The following is a 19,909-nucleotide window of genomic DNA, read 5'->3' on the forward strand; positions in this document are numbered from 1 at the left end:
AACACCATGAGCCACTTAGTCACTCCCACTGGTGTCTTGGTTCAGGTGGGTGTTTTTAAAGGACAGTCCTTCAAGGAAACCTGTTTACAACTGTGGGAAAAAGAGGTGGCCACTGAGTGTGCACTGCTCTCCTGCTCTGGTGACCTCAGTTCAGGAATAGTTTGACATTCCTGAAAGCCCAGCTGCTGTTGGCCATGTCAGCGGGACCCTATTTCCCAGAGAATGCAGCTATGCTGGGAGTGTCCAGATCAAGAGGGAACACTCTTGCTGTTCAAGGAGGAGTACTCTTGAAGTTCAAGATAAAGTGGAGATGTGAGCAGAGGTGAAATGAGTGCTTCTGGACCACATCCCTGAAGGGAAGTAACACTCACTGCCCAGGATCTGATGACAGGATATGGCATAGGTCTGCAAGCTGGAGCAGAGGCCCAGACCCTAGGATGGGAGCTACATAGTGGCCCTGGAGGCTGGGCAAAAAGCAGAGGGCACTGGGTCCTCCCCCAACCAGCAGGGCTCCTAGATCAGCTTGCTTCTCTTACAGCAAGAAATAAAAACTAGTGCTTTCTAGAAGCCACTGTTGCCTGGGGCCTTTGTTACAGGGGCTGGGAAATAAAAAGGCTGAAAGCCAGGCTTGGTGGGTTCAATCCTGAGTGCTGACATTTTCTGGGGGCGGGGAAAGGGTGGGGAGCAACCATAAGCCAGATGTGTTCTTTTTTTTTTTTTTGGTTTTTTTTCGAGACAGGGTTTCTCTGTATAGCCCTGGCTGTCCTGGAACTCACTTTGTAGACCAGGCTGGCCCTCAAACTCAGAAATCCTCCTGCCTCTGCCTCCCAAGTTCTGGGGCTAAAGACGTGTGCCACCACGCCCGGCCAGATGTATTCTTTTAAATCAGATTCTTCCACTAGACAATGGGAGTGGTAAGCAGGTTGGTGCCTCTTTATGGTGAGAATCCGAGGAAGAAGTGCTTCATGGGGCACACGGAACAACACCTATGATGTTCAGTCACTGAGTCAGAGAATGACTGAGCAGCCAGCTTGGAGCTTGAGCAGCACTCAGGCCTCGGTGTAGCCTCTCTGGAATGGTTCACCGTGTCCTATGTCCACAGCACCCAAAGCCATGCTAGAGCTCTTCACAGAGCAGAGCCTGACCGCATGTGCACATGCCCATACGGGGTGTTCAGACCAAGGAGCAGATTCACTTTGAAATAGGCGTGACTCCTAGAGGAACTACTATAAACAGGGGAAGCAGAGTCGGTTCTCTCAGCGGCTCCTTGTATTAAACTGTGAGAAATAGTCTTCTGTGGGCTGGCTTGAGGAGGCTGTATTCATTTGTTTTTTCCTATTGACAAAAGAAAAAGAGATGAGCAAACGTGTGGGGAAAGCCCAGGACCATTTTATCCACACGCTACAGAATCTGTTCCAACATGAATGAGCTCTCAAGAGCTTCCTGGGCCTAGGAGAGGGTTCAGAGTACTTGTTCTTGCAGAGGACTCAGGTGCTAAGAGTACTTGTTCTTGCAGAGGACTCAGGTGCAGTTCCCAGCACCCACACGGAAGCACACATCAGTGTGGAACTCCAGTCCTAGGGGCATCTGATGCCCTCTTCTGGCCTTTGTGGGCACTGCATACAAGTGGTACACAGGATTCATATAGGCGAAACACCTGCACGTTATTTTTTAAATATGTATGTATATGTATATATGTACATGTACATATATGTGTGTATATGTATATATATATATGTATATATATGTATATATATATAATGTCAGTGACTCATGGTATCAGTGACTCACGGGGACATCCCACATGAATATGACTGTATCTTGTCGGGTCATGTCTGGGTGCTCCTTTTAAGCCCCAGTGGAAGCCATGGCAACTGTCAGACTCATTGGTGATGGAGTTCCAACTGGAGCAGACCCCTGGGTTCCCTTCAGGACTCAAGGATAGACTAGCTGAATGGCAAATGCTTACCTGGTCACTTGCTACTTTAGCTGGCATGGACACACCCCAGAGCTGCTCTTGGGGTTCTGTCCATACCCAGCTGACTGACATGTGAAAGAGCCTGGGAGCCCTCTTTCCCTCTGTCGGAGATGCTAAACAGTGGGCTATGACTGAACCCCAAGGCTCAGCCATGAAGCCTCCTTCAGGAAGCCCCCGTTTTCCCCTGTGATGTGTGCTCCTCAGGCACATAAGGTACACATGGTGACTTGTGGGGCTGCCCACCGACTCTGCACCTACTTGAGGTCCCTGGCACTCACTGTAAGTACTGCTGCCTGGCCAGGTTGAGGTTGCTGCAGTCCAGGGCCCTGCGCTGCTCCCGCAGCAAGCGTTGCTGCTGCCGCTCATGCAGCAGGCTGGCATGAGCCTTCCGGATCCTGCGCAGATCCCAGTCCATGCTGTGCTGGCGTTCTTCCTCCTGAAGCCTCTGGAGGCAGGAAAAGGGATTCTCTTGGGCCCAAGGGGTTCATCTGGGAGGCCTGGCCTCTTTTTATGAATGGGGAAAACTCAAACTTGGAGAAAAGAAAGGAGGTGACCTCCCTGACCCTGCCTTTGTCCTGCATGGCCTGGCTGCCCTCTTGTTCCTGAAGGAACAGTGGGGACCTGGCTTCCACAATACTCCCAGACAGGCTGATTCCTGTCAGGTCCTCAGGAGGATTCCCAGCTGGCTTTGCAAAATCAGATACTACCCAAGCAAGCTGTCCAACATTGGGGTCACTTAGGAACCCTTTATCTAAGACATAAGCCTCATTCAGTAACAACAGTGTCACCATGGGGATGTTGGGGATAGCCTAGTTCCAGATAACCTGACTTTCAGCCTTGGACATGCACTCCAGAACCTTCTTTGCCAAGCAAGGAGCCCTCCAGAGGACAGTGGGGAGAAGTGGCTCCCAAGAGGCTCAGCTCAGCAGACTTCCCACAAATAGGAGAAGCAACAGGGTGGGCCAGGCTGAGCATCCACATCAGAGGGGCAGGGGGTTCAGCATGGCCTCGTGTCAGGACCAAAAGTCACCCCCACACTGGCTTAGCCACCTGCCACCTGAGAGGTGTGGCCATACTTCTGGGAATCTCAGAGGCCTCTCTGTAAAGAGGCTGCTCAAAGGCACCCTGCTGGCAACACACCTGCTTCACTGGTGAGTTCCATTTCCCAGATCACCCAGGGCTCAGAGAGCATGGGGAAGACAAGGAAGCAAGAGCCATGGAACAAGGGCCCGAGCAGCCATTTTAATGTGGTCTTTCTCCCTTTGTGTGTTCCTGCCTTTAGATCTTCTAGATTAAAAACTGGACCAAAATGCTGGTTCAGGGCAGGTGGCCAACCTTCATTGCACAGTTTCATTGAACAAAAGTGGCTCCCAAGAGACAGGCAAAGCCTGCCATTTAAGTTCTGTTCTTTCCACTCTGGCCAGCCCACCATGAACCTCTCACAGGGCAGCCCTTCCACACTGTAGTACTTCTGCCTGCCTGGGTCTACATCTTGGGAGTCACTTTGGTGCAGGGGTTTCTTCTCTATTCTCTAGGGACATTTCCTTCCCTGACCCCCCAGGACATCCCTCTGGCATTTGTCTACCCACCCCTTCCCCACTGGCTTCCTCAGGTCCCTGCTTATAAATGACGACCATGCCTGAGTATTCCTCTCGTCTACACCTGCCCATGATGGCGCCCATCATGGAGGATGGAGTTCAAATCCCAGCAACCACATGGAGGCTGCAGCCACCCTCTACTCCTCTCTCATGCATGCTAAACACATCATCTGTGGCCAGATTTCCTGGCTCTTATCCCTCACCACAGTGAAAACTGCCTGCAGCGGAGGCGTCTCTCAGAGTGAGCACTGACACAGGAGCCAGGTATGTGGGCCGTTCAGGGGTGCAGAGGTGACTGTGTGGCCCGGGAGGGACTCACCAGCTTCTCCTGGATTTGCTGCTTCTGCGTGAACCAGATCTCCTCTAGCTGCTCTCGGTTCATGCCCTTCCAGTGGTCAAGGACCACACGGTGAGGCCCAAAGGAGCTGGCCACCTGCCGAGGGTTCTCAGAAAGCAGGCCCCCATGCAGCAGGTTGGTGATCTCGGTCATGTTGTCTTCTTGTTCTTGTTGTTTCTCTTGCCTCTTTCTTTCTGTCAACTCCACAACCTGTACAGGGAAGGACCTCAGAATACGCTGGAGCATTTGCAGGGTCAAGACCTCCCATCTGAAGCCCTGGCTGCAGGCTGGGGACCCCAGCTATTAGAGCACTGTTGGGCAGTGGCTGGGCCTTGGGTCATTCCCCACAGCAGTGTGTACAACTGTGAATTTCTATACCAACTTGTCAAAGCAAGACACTGCCCCACTGGCTTGTCTCTAAGCAGTGCATCCCGTGTTCCCTAAAACTCTTAGATACTTGTGCACAACAAGCCAACACAGGGTGACTTCTAAGGGTGGAAGTGCACTGCTGCCCCAGCAGTCCTGACAGTTTCAGCATGGCCCCGGTTATAAATGAGTTCCTGTTCACTCACCAGTCCAAGCCCGGCGGTGAGGGATTGTGTGAGCTGTATAGTAAGTCGCCTGCCCTCGCTAGACTATAGGTATTTCTCTCTACAGTCAAGAGGTGGGGTGATGGTTACTCTTGGTTGTCAATGTGACTACATCTGGACTTAACTAAAACTCAAACTGTGGGGCTGGTGAGATGGCTCAGTGGGTAAGAGCACCCGACTGCTCTTCCGAAGGTCCGGAGTTCAAATCCCAGCAACCACATGGTGGCTCACAACCATCCGTAATGAGATCTGACTCCCTCTTCTGGAGTGTCTGAAGACAGCTACAGTGTACTTACATATAATAAATAAATAAATCTTAAAAAACAAAACAAAACAAAAAACTCAAGCTTCGAGGGACTTTTTTTGCGGGGTTGGGGGGGGGAGATCATTTGAGGTGGGAAGACTATAGTAGTTTGAATAAGAATGGCTCCCAAAGGGATCAGAAGGATTCGGAGGTGTCCACACCAGGCCCAGTGTCTGTCTCCCAGCGCCTGCGGATCTGGTTGAAAAAGTTCTCAGCGACTTCTCCAGAACCATGCATGCTGCCGTGCTCCCATCACGATGATAATCCTCTGAAGCTGTAATTCTTTAAAGGCTTTCTTTCATAAGAGTTGCTTTGATCGTGGTGTCTCTTCACAGCGATACGACAGTAAGACAAAGATCCACCTCAAATCTGGGCCACACCTTCCGCTGGCCGCCATATAAAGGACATGGGAGAAGGAAGCTCTTGCTTTTTTGCTCGCTTGTCCTCACTCTCACTGGCAAGTTCATTACTCCACTGGTATTAGAGCCCATTTCTTTGGGATTCTGAGGTATATTGGTGACTGCCTCATGAGCTGAATAACAACTACTGGGTTTCTGGACTTTCTGTCAGCCACTGTTGGAATAGCCTGACCCATAGCTTGTAAAACTATAGCAAATCTACATTCATTTTATCATTCTGTTTGTCTAGAAAGCCCTGACTAACACAGATGGATTAGGAGACATTTTCCAGCGTCAGCTGATCTTAGAAAGAATGGGCAGAGGACTTGCAAGGCGGGTATAGAATGGGTTTACAATCCTAGCTAGCCTGTATAAAAGACACACAATCCAGGTATTTTATTTTCAAGCTGTAAGCCTAGATTGGGCCGGCTTAGAGCTCTATTAACTTACTTCCCAGTTTTAAAATCTCTTGTCACTTGCCGTTTCTCTGGGCTACTTGCTCATTTCCTCTCATGGCAGCCTCCTCCACCTCTGTCTTCTTTTTCCTCCTCTCCTTCTACCTGCAACCCCCTCACTCGGTCCTCAAGTCCCATCTTTCTCCCTCCACTGCCCAATCACAGGCTCTAGCCTTTTACTGACCAGTTAAATTGGGGAGTAAGGTTTCATAAAGCATCACTGGTATACAAGAGAATCTGCTCATTGAGGAGGCAGGCAATCACATCTCGAGAAGCCAGTATTTAGTATTAGAATACAGGCAGCATCAGACCAACCCGCTACAGGCAGGGGCTTGCAAGGGGACAGGTGCCTTGTCACCCAGCACAGGCTTTGTGGCAGACAAGAACAAAATTAGATGCTTACCATTCAGTACTTTGCTATCCTTGGATAACCACTCATCCCTTCTGAGCCTTTCTTTATCAATGAAACGGCATTAATCAGCCTCTCTGGTAGGGCTGTCAAATAGGCAAACATGCTAACAGGGGATTGTTGCCAGGGTTAAAAGTATCAGCCACCAGAGCTAGAAAGATAGCTTAGTGTTTAAGAGACTGCGTTCTAGTCTCAGCACCCACATTGGGCAGCTTCCAGCTCCCTGTAACTCCAACTCCAGAGGCTCTGGCAGTTGGCCTCTGAAGGTACATGCATTCACATGGTATACACACACACACACACACACACACACACACACACACACGAGTAAAAAGATAATCAAATACATCTTAAACTTGTGGCTACCATGCAGAGTCCTGACAATGTGCCAAACTGTCCTAACACCACATTGGTTCTCAAATCGAATAGCAAGTGTAAAAGTCATTACTGCTGACTGTGACACTGTGCCTGACCATGGGCATATTCTACCCTATAAAATGTGAGCAAGGGTGGCTGTGAAGGTTCTTGGAGGACACGGATGGGACCAACCACATCCTCTCCTTTCTGCACTGCAGGAATCCTCTCCATCAGCTGCTCTGACTGAGCCAGCCTGGGATGGAGAGGAACACTGGTTTTATCCTGCGAGCCACTGAAGCCCAAGGTGTGCCTTACCAGAGCAATAGTGCATGCCTTTGGGTGGATATTGCCTTCACCTTCATTCTACACATGATAGAACAGGCGTCTATGGGCTTGACTAAGGCTGCAGAGAAGGGCTTTGCCTTGAACCTTGTAGGCAGACTCAAAAGCCTGCATGCTAAATCCTGATATTACTTTCTGATAGAATAAGTAGTCCCCACTGTGCCTGCCCTGCTGACAACCAATGGCCCATCTGAGGTGTTCTTTTCTTCTTTGGGACAGGGTCTCTCTGTGTAGCCCAGCAGGGGCAGGAACTCCTCCTACCATATCCTTGGAGTGCCAGGATTACAGGTGTGGACTATTACGCCCAGTGTGGAATTTCCTTTCCTTTTCCTGGCTAAATGGCAAAGTCTGATACCTGTCGGGAACAGGAGCTGTGGAGGCTGAAGGGCAGTTTCCTCGGATAGAGGCACTGTGACAATGCTGCCCTGAGCATCCATCTGCATGGGAAGCTGTGGGGCCTGAAGGTACCACTGCAGATGCTTATTAAAATAGTCTGGACTGGCCGGGCGTGGTGGCGCACGCCTTTAATCCCAGCACTCGGGAGGCAGAGGCAGGTGGATTTCTGAGTTCCAGGCCAGCCTGGTCTACAGAGTGAGTTCCAGGACAGCCAGGGCTACACAAAAAAAACCTGTCTCGAAAAACCAAAAAAAAAAAAAAAAAAAAAAATAGTCTGGACTGAGCCAAGCATCGTGGCACTCGGGAGGCAGAGGCAGGCAGATCTCTTTGCACTTGAGGAGGCCAGTCTCCCACACACATTGAGTGCCAGGACAGCCAGGATTACATAGTGAGACCTTGTCTTGATTTAAGAAACAAAAATAAAAACAAGAACACCAAGAATAAATGTGAAGTTAAGTCAGCGATCTTCTTCCTGAGACCACAGGTCTGGAGACAAGGGAATCCACCAGGAGTAGAACCACATGTAAAAACACACAAACACACCAAAACAACAACAACCAAAAACAAAACAAACCAAACCACAGAGGAAGAAGCAGTTCCCAGAGGAGTAAAGGCCAAATCAGATTTCATCTACCACTCTCATGGGGTGAGCCCTCTGTCAGAGCTGGTGGCATGAGCTGGTCTGGAACCCCTCCAAACTCCAGGAGCCTCTGGGAAGCTGCTGTGTGCATGTCCTTCCCTTCAGACTGAGCTCAGGGAGTGTATACCTGGTTCTTATTGAACGCTTTCACGGCTGCGCAGATTTCCTTCCTGGTGGAGCCTTCCAGCTTCAGCAACTCTCGGGCTGTTTCATCAAACTTGAGTCTTGCCTGAGTGTGGAGGCGTTCTGCCAGGAGACACGGATACCATCACCCAGAAGCACCACCCAATGGTGTGGTGATTCACTCTCATCCCTTACCATGGGAGAGAAGGGGGGAGTGAGTGGAGGAAGAGGAGTCTATGTGCCTCACAGGTTCTAGGCGATTTAAGTGTGGCTCCTACATCTTTGTGAGCAAGGGGTACTAGCAATCTCTATGGATCGATGATATTTGTTGTGAATTCATGATATCTGCAGCAGTCCTGAGGTAGATTAGTTAGGCCTTGCTAACTCTGGCCTATCAGGAGGTGGTTTCAGCCTTACAAAGGCAAGAAGTGGTAGGAACCCAGGACAAAAGGCTACGGAAACCAGTCAAGACCCAGAGCAGAGCGCCAGGTCACAGATACTTATGGAGCAGTAGCAGAACTTTGCTGGGCCAGTGAAGGATGAAAGGACCAGGAAGGATGAAGGTCACGGGCATGAGGAGTGAAGTGTAAAGGCCTGTAGCCAGAACAGGCTTCCAGACGTGGCTCAGCACTGTTAACAGCAGCTGTTGGTTAACCTCTGTGCCCCGCCCTTGCCTGTGAGGCTCAGGGCTGGTGTGCGATGGACTGGGAAAGTCACTGGCCAGCAGTGACTTTCTGTGCTTGTGCTTTGAGGGGCTCCATCATATTTCCCAAACCAAAGGACGTAGTCTCTTCATTGTGCTGGGGATGCAGGGACTCACATGCTAGGCAAGTGCTCCAACACTGTGCTACATCCCAGTCCCACAAGGACCAGTCTCTTTAGCCTTGACTCTCTGGCCTCAGTACACCTTCACCCTTAGATCATTCTTCATTTGCTAATCTGACATGTTCCAGAGGGTGACGAAGAGCAGAGATAGGGCCCCATATTGCTCAGGATGCATACATAACATAGAGAAACGAGATAGACAAAGGGTGATAGTCCATAGAGGAAAGGGAGGGGGAGAGAGAATACAGGGAATGCTTGGCTTGGGAGGTTGGAGGGTAGGGCCCAAAAAACAGCTTCTCTAGGAGACCACGTTTATTCATCTCTGAAGGACTAAATGGTCAGGGCAGGTGCAGAGGACCTGAGGTGGGAGAGACAGGATGGAAGCTCAAGGTGAAAGAGCCACAACGTTTGAAATGCCATGAAGGAGCTGATGTGGTCCAGGTGGGCAAAGGCCCATCGTGGAGAACCTGTAGGCTGTGCGATGATTTCAATCTCATCTTCATCCTGTGAAGACACTATTGAGCTGGATGAGAGCATGGCTCAACTTGACAGTATGCAAGAAGTCTCATTCTGCCTGTCATGCTAAGAGAGGACTAGAGAGGAGAGGAAACAGTTACAAAGCGGTTAGCAGAGACCTGTCCAGGTGGGACAATGCTTGTCTCAGGTAGGGGCAAGGGGATGGCGGGTAGGGCGTGTTTCAAAGTGTATTCTGAGACAGAAGGGGCACAGTTGAAGGTGGCTGAAGGTGAGGTCAGGACTGCTTCCCAGGTTCATGGTTTGACAGGCAAGGGGGGAGCTGAAGGAGAAGCAGATCCAACAGAACAGCCCAGGGAGGGAACTGGTTTGGAAGCCAGATAAATATCTGTATCGGGGAGGCTGAGGCTAAGAACAGACAAGCCCAGACCAGGCTGGCCACAGCAGCTCTAGGACACGTGGACAGAGGAGGCTGGAAGGGAAGGAAGACCATCAGGGAGAGAGGAGGCCTGGAGGAACCCAAGCTGAGCGAGGAGAGTGAATTATCACAGAGACAGGAGCAGCAGAGGAGGGGAGGGAGGTGGCTCCCACTTAGGTCAGGTTTGCTCTTCAGTCACTAGTGATGGACCCAGAGGACCAGAGGCTGCTGTGACTGCCTGCCTAGGAGGGGCTGATCGCCTCCCCAGAGGCAGAACATGCTGGGTTTTTGTTTTTGTTTTTGTTGTTTTGTTTTGCATTCCCCCTGGAGAGGTTCTTTCATGTCTGAATCTAGAGGTCCAGAGAGTCCTGGTGAGGACCTGCTAGCACTGGGCCTATGCCTGGGCTCCCAAAGTACCCAAAGGAACCTCCATCTCCACACCCAGGAGACTTGCGAGACTTAGATGCATTTATTCATCTTCCAGGCAGGCTGTGCCTCGGTGCCTGCCTCCTGTGTCCCGCACTACTTGAGTTCTGCCTTGGCTTCCCTCAGGGATGGGGCGGATTGATAGCTCTACACAGCTTCCTCCACAGGTTGCTTTTGGTGTGGTGGCTTTGTCACAGCAATAGAAAGCAAACCAGGGCAATGCGCATGCTCAAATGTGTTCCCTGTCCTGTGGAGGCACGCCTGGAGACGCAGACCCCTAGGACTGAGGTTCTGATTTTTGTAATGTTAGTAGGGCTTTGAAAAGCGGCCAGTGAAACTGGGCTAGAGGGTGACTTGCGCTCACCTAGTCTTTTCTCTCATTACCTGCCAGTATGTGGTCAGCACGGGCTTTCTCCCTTTCCCCATGCTGCTGCAGAAACCATTCTCTGCTCTGTTCCTTTTGGAACCTCCTCCTCTCTTGGAAGTTTAAATCCTCTCCCATGAACTTCTGCATTCCTGATATGGTGTTCCGCATGTCATTGTCTGAAACTCGGGCCGGAAGCTCTTTCTGGAGGGCCAGGGGGTCAGAAAGATCAAACTCACGTCGAGTTTCTGGCTTCTGAAAGTTCTGCTGGAAGTCATTGATCGCTCTACACAGCTGTTTCCTGTGCCTCTGTTCCCGGTCATGTGCGATGCACATGACTTTGTCATTGTGCTTCATTTCAGCAGCTGGGAAAAGACATAGATAGCATTTGTATAAACCACGATGGGTAAAAAAATGAATCTACTTTAAAATAATTTTCAGGACTTAAAGAGGAGGTCCCAAAACTGTAGCCATTAAAGGAGCAGTGATCACATTTCTAAAAACTGATCTTAAATACACAGGAAAACCAACTGACAAACAAGCACAGGCCAGGACAAGGCTCAGCACTATAAAGAAACCCAAGTGGGCAACACACTCACAAAGTAATATTAACCTTTCGTGGGACGCACTGAATGAACTTCAGGGAGAACGCTTAAAATGCTGCCAATGGCTGCATTAGTAATGATGTGAGGAATGAGGCTGGGATTGTCCCACATACTGCTTAGTGAAGCATAACTTTATACACTTCTAATAAAGCAGTCTGACCCACCCATCCACTCCAGTGTCCCTCTCACATGTACACAAGGGACATAACATGTAGACAGTCACTGCAGCAGTATTAGCATATATGTATATATATATATATATATATATATATATATATATATATATATATTTAAAAATCTCAATCCCAGAATGTCAGAATGTGGGAGGCAGAAGTCAGCCTGGTCTATGTGCCTTCTGTGCTACCTGCAATACACAAATGCTCACACCATACACACACACACACACACACCATATAGACACAAAGACACACAAAAGCAAGTTCATATTATTATGGTTATATAGATAGTACAAGTATAAACACATTGGAAATGCACCCTTCCATAGAAGAAAAAAAGGGGGGAATGCCGGGCATGGTAGAGCAAACCTTTAATCCCAGCACTCAAGGCAGACAGATTTCTGAGTTCGAGGCCAGCCTGGTCTACAAAGTGAGTTCCAGGACAGCCAGGGCTAGACAGAGAAACCCTGTCTCAAAAACAAAACAAAACAAAAAGCAGGGTAGGGGATAGTAATGGGGGGGGGCACTTGTGCTATATACAATACAGTTCTCAGAACAAACTCTTAGAGGAAAATACGAGAGGCCAACATGGCAAATGTTGATATCAGACCTGGTGGTGGCTGCAGGTGTCTGTAACCCTGGTGTTATAAGTTTGAGTTACTTTATAAATAAAAATAAATAAGACTGAAAAGTTTGGAAAATGTATAATAGTATAAAAAAAAAGCAACTTCCCTCATAAACCAACTCCTCCAACAATCACCACAGACCACGGATCATTGTCTTTTTCTGACCATGTTTTAAGACTTAGGTTGGTAGTCCATTTGCCTCTAAAATTTTATATGTCCACCTTTTATAAATTTACAAACCCCTGTGGTATTTAATAAAACAAACAAACAAACAAACAAATGTTCAATCGTTTGTGGAATTGCTAACCAAGAAAGGAAAAGTGGATCGTGTTTGAAATTCTGATCTAGGACCTAGAACACGACTTGAACCACGTAAATCCCCGGATGGCCCAGAACTTCCAACTCAACGCTGCTTTTTCTTGACAGGAAGAATACGCTCATCCAGTTAACTGAGCACAGCAAAGTGGTAAGTGTTAAAAGAAAGACGGTGGAAATGATAACTCTGTGTGCGAGTGTATGCTTGTGTGTGTGAGCACACGTGTGTGCGTGCGTCTGTGTGCCAGCGCGTGTGTACGTGTGTGTATAATGCATGTATGCGTGCATGTGTGTGCATTCATGTATGCTCCAGCACACAAGTGTCACTTGATATCGACAGCCGTCCTCTGTAGAAGGTCGGCCTTGAGTTTTGAAGCAGAGAATGTGTACATATGTATTTAAAGTCTTTCCTTTTTTAGAGAGAAAATTTTTTTTAAAGAAAACACAAAATGATGCTAATATTTTTAAGATGTATCTCCTAAGATGTACATTAAAAATTCAAGCTGCCGGGCAGTGGTGGCGCATGTCTTTAATCCCAGCACCTGGGAGGCAGAGGCAGGTGGATTTCTGAGTTCGAGGCCAGCCTGGTCTACAGAGTGAGTTCCAGGACAGCCAGGGCTACACAAAGAAACCCTGTCTCCAAAAACCAAAAACCAAATCAGTAACTGCGATAACTGTTTCTCCTTGAGAGGAAGAATATGCTTATTAAGCTAATTGAGCACAGGAAATTGTAAAATTTTAAAAGAAGAAAAAGCCATAAGAATAACTCTGTGTATGTGCACATACCTGTGTGTGTGTGTGTGTGTGTGTGTGTGTGTGTGTGTGTGTGTCTGGTCTTCTCAGCTGTAAGAGGAAGCCACGAGGCCCTAAGAGATAGCTGGTATTTTAGAGGCCCTAAGAAATAGCTGGGCATTTTAGAAGTGCTCACCAAAGGCTTCATGCCTAGCTTTGTCAGTTATTTCTTTTATCTTCTGGTCACGGACTTGAAAATCCCAGGCTTGTGTGTCTCCCTAGGAATGGACAAGGGAAGAGGGGTTAGAGCCAGCTAGCATTATTCAGTAGGCCATGAACCCTCTCATCTGGCCACAGCATTAAAGGTTCCCTTCCCATACGTGGATGCCTTTGCTTATGACTGGGTCTTCTGCCTGCGCTGTCAGCTGCCACCAGAGCTTCCTTCATTTCCTATACACACCACTCCCAACATTGTTTAAGTACCACTCCTCTGTGAAGCCCTCTCTGATTTCCCCTCCAGGCTCCAGTCAGTGCTGGTGTAGATCCCACCGCATTTTCTGTGTTTTAAAGTCTGCCTCTTTCACTACTGCAAGGTGACCCACCTCCTGGACCTTACTCAAGCTAGCCAGAGCATTTGTCACCTGCAAGGAAGCAAATGCCTCGCTTCCAGAACTGGCTCCTGCTGGTAAGGTTAGGATTTCCAAATCCAGCCAGCCAAACTTGGTGCTTCTATATAAAGTCTTGCCTCCTCTCTGTCCCGTCCCTAGTGTCTCACCCCAATGATCCTGTTCCTGGCGTCGAAGATCCGTCCCTGCCTGCACAGGTCCATGTACCGCTTCTTGGCTAGGTTGGCCTCCTGTTGTAGGTCCTTAGACATCGCTACCTCCATGGCTCTGGGACTCGGCTGGGCTTCAGGAGCTTTCCGGAAAAAAAAAAACACGGTAAGAAAAGCCCACAGAAATAAGCAAAGTTACAGCGCTGAGAAGCAGCGCCCATAAAAGTTTGAGAGCAAGTTTGTCCCGGCGGTCGGCTTTCCACAACGGAGCAGGGATCCGATTCCCCGGGCAACGCCAACCTCCGTTGCTAAGCAACGGCGCCTCGCTCGCTCCCCCCTCCCCCCGAGCCAGTCTCGCGAGACTTCGAAAAGAATTTCTTCCCGCGTTTTTTTTTTTTTTTTTTTTTCTCACGGGCGCACGAGGAAGCGGCTGAGGCACGGCGCGCAGCCATGGGGCACCTTGAGCTGCTCCTCGTGGAGAATTTCAAGTCGTGGCGAGGCCGCCAGGTCATCGGCCCTTTCAAGAGGTTCACCTGCATCATCGGCCCCAACGGCTCTGGTAACCAGCGTCCCAGAAATCCACGGCCTCGGGATCCACGGGCCGCTGTCGCCCGCTGTAGACCCGAGGGGACCCAGGGACCCACTCTCGGCTGTTGTTAGCCTGAGGGGACCGAGCCACCCCCCATCCCTCGTTGTCGCCTCCTGTGGGTCTGCCAGAACCGAGACCACAAACCCCAACTCCGTTGTGACTGTTGTAGTCCCGAGGGGACCCAGGACCCCTGTAGACCTTAGGGCACCCAGGGTCCCATGTTAGACCGAGGGCCCTCACTGTCGGCCTGAGGAAAGCCAGGGTCAGCCATTGCCCATTGCTGGCCTGAGGAGACCGAGGCCCCCCAGCCTCCCCCCCCCCTGTTGCCCCGACTCCACTGTTGACGGCTGTAGGCCCAAGGGAACCCAAGGACCGACTGTCATCTTGAGTTCCCCCACCCCATCCTTGGTTGGCCTGAGGGAACAGAGCCGCCCCAGTCCCCTGCTGTTGACTGCTGTAGGCCTGAGGGGACCCACGCCCCCGCCCCCGCCCTCGTGTTGGTCTGAGGGAACCAAGCCCCTTCCCCAGCCCAGCACATCTATCTGTAACCCTCCCCCACCTCCCTATCTGAGGGGACCCAGGGACCTCTGAACCCTCCCCCCCCCCCGTTGTTGGGGGACGAGAACCCACCATCAAACCCACCCCCCTCTCCCCTTTACCCACTGTAGACCAGAATGGGACCTGGGAGACCACTGGCCTGAGGTTTCAGTGTTTCCCAATGGACTAGACCCAAGAGCCCCGAATCCTGGGCCACCAACCCTTGCTGGCTGTTCTCATCCTTCCCCTGCCTTCCTTCCCTGTAGTCCCATCTCCGCCCCCAACCCCCATCTCAGCCCAGCAACAGCAAGTACTAAGAATGAAATGGATTTGGCCTTTGTTGGAACAAAACAAAACACTTGTAACCCGAGCATAGTTAATAGGAAGAACTAAAGGGAATTTTAGAGCCCCAACGATAATTTCTAGAATAGTTTTCCTAAATCAGTCACAGCAGATGTCTGCAGTCTGAGCACTTAAAAGTTTTATAGTTTTGATAGAACAGACTCATCTTTAATATTCCTTATATAGCAAATCTCCCATTGGGTGAAAATCTCCCTGTGGTTTAATGATTTACTAGGAGATCCTTCAGTGTTTGACATATTGTTTACTCGGGGGTGATTATGCATTACAGTTGAGAGGTCCAAAGCAAACTCAGCCGTGGGAAAAGATAAATTCCTTCAGCAGTATGTTCTCATGTTGAAATATCACCTATCAAAGGTCTCATGGACTCAGTGCACAGGGAGATGGCACATACCAAAATTCCAGACTCCTAGAAGGAAGCACATATTTAATTCTAGTCATGCCTCGCCAAGTTTAGGCACCACGAGCCATTATTACCAAGAAATTGTAGAACCCTTGTCCAGATCCAAGTATAAAAATCCTGAAGATTCTAGCAGTCTTATTCTTTAGAAGATTGTACATTCATTTAGCATTTTCAATTTTTTAAGTATAGAGGTATAGTGTGCTGTTGAAATGTTTATGCAATCATTTCTCTATAAAATGGGAGTTACTAAAATAGAGTTGTTAAATGGTTTGCTCTAGTGTGATATCCAGTAATGGGAGAGTGCGGAGATTCATGTTTGTTTTAATTTTATTCACTTAATTCATTTTCGATTCATGTATTTATATCCTTACATTCATACCACGCTGCCACAGCTACATGAAAGAAACAGAACACCTACTTGGAGTTTTTTAGTCACATCGATTTTGAACAGTGACCAGACAAGATTTCTGAGACTTGCATATTGGTTATATTTCACTTCTATTGGTAGTTTGATTTCTTTGGCTCAGAGAAGGTTTTCAGTCATTAAGAATGAATCTTTAAAACTCTTTTCTTCTCCAGGAAAATCTAATGTAATGGATGCACTTAGTTTTGTAATGGGAGAAAAAACAACTAATTTAAGAGTAAAAAACATTCAAGAACTTATTCATGGAGCACATACTGGAAAACCTGTTTCTTCCTCTGCAAGTGTGACAATTATATACATAGAGGACAGTGGAGAAGAGAAAACGTTCACAAGGATTATCCGAGGTAGAGAGAGGGGTGTGTGTGTGTGTAAATTATAGTTCAGGGTCTGATCGCCTGCTCACTCTTGGAAGTCTGCGACTTACTAATCACTGGTATAGTGAGTACAAGACTTCTTTCTTTCTTTTTTTCTTTCTTTCTTTCTTTCTTTCTTTCTTCCTTCCTTCCTTCCTTCCTTCCTTCCTTCCTTTCTTTTTTTTTTTTTTTTTTTTTTTTTGAGACAGGGTTTCTCTGTGTAGCTCTGGCTGTCCTGGAACTCACTTTGTAGACCAGGCTGGCCTCAAACTCAGAAATCCGCCTGCCTCTGCTTCCTGAGTACTGGGATTAAAGGCGTACATCACCACGCCCAGCAAGATTTCTTTTTCTTAGAAGCATATAACAGTACCTGTTTTATTTCCTGTTAAGACTCTTGCTTAAGCTGACTCACTTGTTCTATACTCTTACTGTCAAGTAACATTTTTTATACTTGGATACTTGCTTAAGATGAAGGAAGGAGCCTACCTCTAACATGGATACATCATACGACTTCTTCCTCAGCTTCTCTTTGCTTGTTAGTAAATAATTACATGTATATTTTTGGCGTGTATACACTTAAATACATGTTTATTATTATTCATGGATTCTCTGTTACTCTAATAAACTATTATGTCTAATCTGTAATAAATATATCATGCTTGAACTTTATAGAGTTATAAAAAGTAGGTATATATTGTATTGTTGTTTCTTGTTGCTGTTTCTATTTCACTAAAAAATATACTCCCACCTTCCTTCCTTCCCTCATTCCCTTTCTTGACAGGGTCTTGTAGTCCAGGCTGACCTTTAGCTCACAATCCTACTCAGGCTCTAAAGTACAGACATTGCAAACATGCACTGTTATGTCTGACTTTACTACATTTCTAAAGAGAGAAAACTGTATTACTAACTTAAATTATATATATGTTTAGAAACATAATTTAAGTATTTTTGCATTTTATTATTTGGAGTAGTCATTGGACAATTTTCTCATTTCCTTTTGGACATTTATCAGTTGTGAGGGCTCTCAGTATGTTGTTAACACAACATAAGCTCAAGTGATCCTCCTAAAGGAGCTAGGACTGTAGGCCATGTCACCACACCTACCCATGTCACCATACCTACCCTTTGACGTTTTAAATGAGAATTCTTCGTTTTAATAAAAATTCTTTTGTTCACTGTATTAAGAAGTGTAATACCAGCTGGGCATTGTGATACAACACTCGGGAAGCAGTGGCAGGCAGATCTCTGTGGTGTCAAGGCCACCCTGAGCTGCAAATCAAGTTCCAGAAAAGCCAAATCCTGTCTTGAAAAACTAAGGAAAAAAAAAAAAAGCAGTACTTTCCCCCACATGCAGAAACAACCCAACCATCTTTCTTTTCCATCTTTTTCACTCCTTTCTTTCTTTTTTTTTTTTTTTTTTAGTTTTTCAAGACAGGGTTTCTCTGTGTAGCCCTGGCTGTCCTGTAGACCTAGGCCTCAGAAATCCACCTGCCTCTGCTTCCCAAGTGCTGGGATTAAAGGCGTGTGCCACCACTGCCCTACCTGTTTTCACTCCTTTCTGATACTACTTTCTCACATGCTATTTTATTTTAATATTTTGTTTATATCTCTAAGATATGAACTCTTTGAGATCCTTTAGTATGTAATATTTGTTGAGTAAATGAGTTTATTTATAAATATATTAGTTACATTATTGTAAAACTAGTCATTTCAATAAGACTGAACAGCTTATTTTGTTTACTTTAGGGGGGTGCTCAGAATTTCATTTTGGGGACAAACCTGTGAGTCGTTCTGTGTATGTAGCCCAGTTGGAAAACATAGGCATAATAGTCAAAGCACAGAACTGTCTAGTTTTTCAGGTAAGCAGTTGTACTCATTTTATTTGATTCATTTTAAAAACATGTTACCACATCTTACATGCTGTTGTGCTTTACTGTTACTAATAGGGAACTGTAGAGTCAATATCCATGAAAAAGCCCAAAGAGAGAACCCAGTTTTTTGAAGAAATCAGTACTTCAGGAGAATTTATAGGAGAATATGAGGCAAAGAAAAAGAAATTACAAAAAGCTGAAGAAGATGCACAATTTCATTTTAACGTGAAAAAAAATGTAGCTGCAGAACGGAAGCATGCAAAAATAGAGAAAGAAGAGGTAAGGTGTCCTGAAAATGTTACCAGTTAGTAAATATATACTAAATGGAAAAAATATGTTAAAAATTTAAGTTATTATCCAGACATGGTGGTGCACACCTTTAATTCTAGCACTCACAAGAAACAAGCAGGCAGATCTCTTAGTTTGAGGCTAGTCTGGTCTACAGAGCTAGTTCCAGGACAACCAGGGCTATACAGAGAAAGTCTGTCTCAAAAAAATTAAAACAAACAAAAAACCCACTTTATTAGCTGTGGGCTACTAAAAGATTCCATCAATAATGTGAAACAAAGTCTGATATTCAGTAGGAAATTTTTTTAAAAAATGGTAAATAGTTTCAAACATTTAGTGAGTGCGTGTGCAAGCATGTTCAGATCTGTGTATGTTACAGGATACCTTGCAAAATTCAAGTATTTCACCCCATGATTCCTGGAAACTAAATATATGGCTTGGCAGCAAGCATTCTTACTTGCTATAGCATCTTGCTGCCCCAAGATAAACTTTTTATATATCTGCCTATAAGCAGAGGTACTCAGCACTTTTGGGTCTTAACTCTTGTACATTTGTAAAAGTGCTAGACGGTCACTAAGAGTTTTTCATAATAAATTACATTACCAGTATTTATTATATTTTATTTTATGTTTGCCAGGGACCAACCTCAGCTAGGTCTGAGTTCTTGAGAGAGGGGTGTTTGAGAGCAGTGAAAAGAAACAATCATGGGTCTCTCTCTCTCTCTCTCTCTCTCTCTCTCTCTCTCTCTCTCTCTCACATGTGTGCGCTCTAGACAGCTTTTTCTTACAATTCTAAAATCTCTGGTTGAGACAGCTCTCTCTGCTAATAAAAAATTATAAAAGCTATCTGGATAGCTCATGGGTTTTTGGATAGCTGTTAGAAAACATTCTAAAAGAGCTGTGTCAGCTCCCTAAGTATTTCTTGCTAGGATTCCTAGAAAAAATTCTAAAAGAGCTATGAAAAATTCTAAAAGAACCGTGTTTGCTCTCTATGGATTTTCAGACTAAAGTCAGAAATCCTGTTAGAAAAAAATCTTGAAGAGCTCTTTTTGATCTCCAGAGATCTCCAGACAGCTCAGCCCTCTCTAGAAAAAAAAATCTAAAGAAGAACTAACTGCTATTCCTTTCTGCTAGCTCATTTCATGCAGACCAAAGCCCAGCTTTCTATTGACATATCAATTCAGCTATTTATTCCAGGATCCCTTTTGATTATCTTATGAATCAGCATTCCCAGCCCCTAAATTCTTAGGAAACAGCAAGCACACATTTTATTTTAACATTGTAAAAGAACTCAGATATCTGCCTACCTCTGTTAAGCATATAGGATTAACGAGTACACTGTAGCTGTCTTCAGACACACTAGAAGAAGACAACTGATTCCATTATAGATGGTTGTGAGCCACCATGTGGTTGCTGGGAATT

General features: G+C 46.7%; 2 protein-coding genes across 2 annotated transcripts in view; one reads left to right on the forward strand and one right to left on the reverse strand.

The window, feature by feature from the left end:
• Positions 1–888: 888 nt before the first annotated feature.
• Positions 889–13,962, reverse strand: Ribc2 (RIB43A domain with coiled-coils 2). Its single transcript, XM_021183750.2, has 7 exons — positions 13,664–13,962; positions 13,085–13,166; positions 10,455–10,799; positions 7,932–8,050; positions 3,896–4,123; positions 2,257–2,423; positions 889–1,335 (listed from the first exon to the last, which is right to left on the reverse strand). Exons 1-7 carry the CDS (start codon positions 13,775–13,777, stop codon positions 1,257–1,259), a joined length of 1,134 nt encoding a protein of 377 aa, XP_021039409.1. The 5' UTR covers positions 13,778–13,962; the 3' UTR covers positions 889–1,256.
• A 126-nt stretch (positions 13,963–14,088) lies between these two features.
• Positions 14,089–19,909, forward strand: part of Smc1b (structural maintenance of chromosomes 1B) — a 62,783-nt gene continuing 56,962 nt past the window's right edge. The window contains exons 1-4 of the mRNA XM_021183942.2: positions 14,089–14,222; positions 16,132–16,320; positions 18,076–18,188; positions 18,276–18,479. Of these exons, the coding sequence (XP_021039601.1) occupies positions 14,114–14,222; positions 16,132–16,320; positions 18,076–18,188; positions 18,276–18,479 (615 nt within the window). The 5' untranslated portion in view covers positions 14,089–14,113. The remainder of the gene's footprint in view (positions 14,223–16,131; positions 16,321–18,075; positions 18,189–18,275; positions 18,480–19,909) is intronic.

Source organism: Mus caroli, unplaced genomic scaffold (assembly GCF_978045245.1).
Source record: "Mus caroli unplaced genomic scaffold, Mus_caroli_1 scaffold_16, whole genome shotgun sequence".
In the NCBI taxonomy this organism is placed as follows: Eukaryota; Metazoa; Chordata; class Mammalia; order Rodentia; family Muridae; genus Mus; species Mus caroli.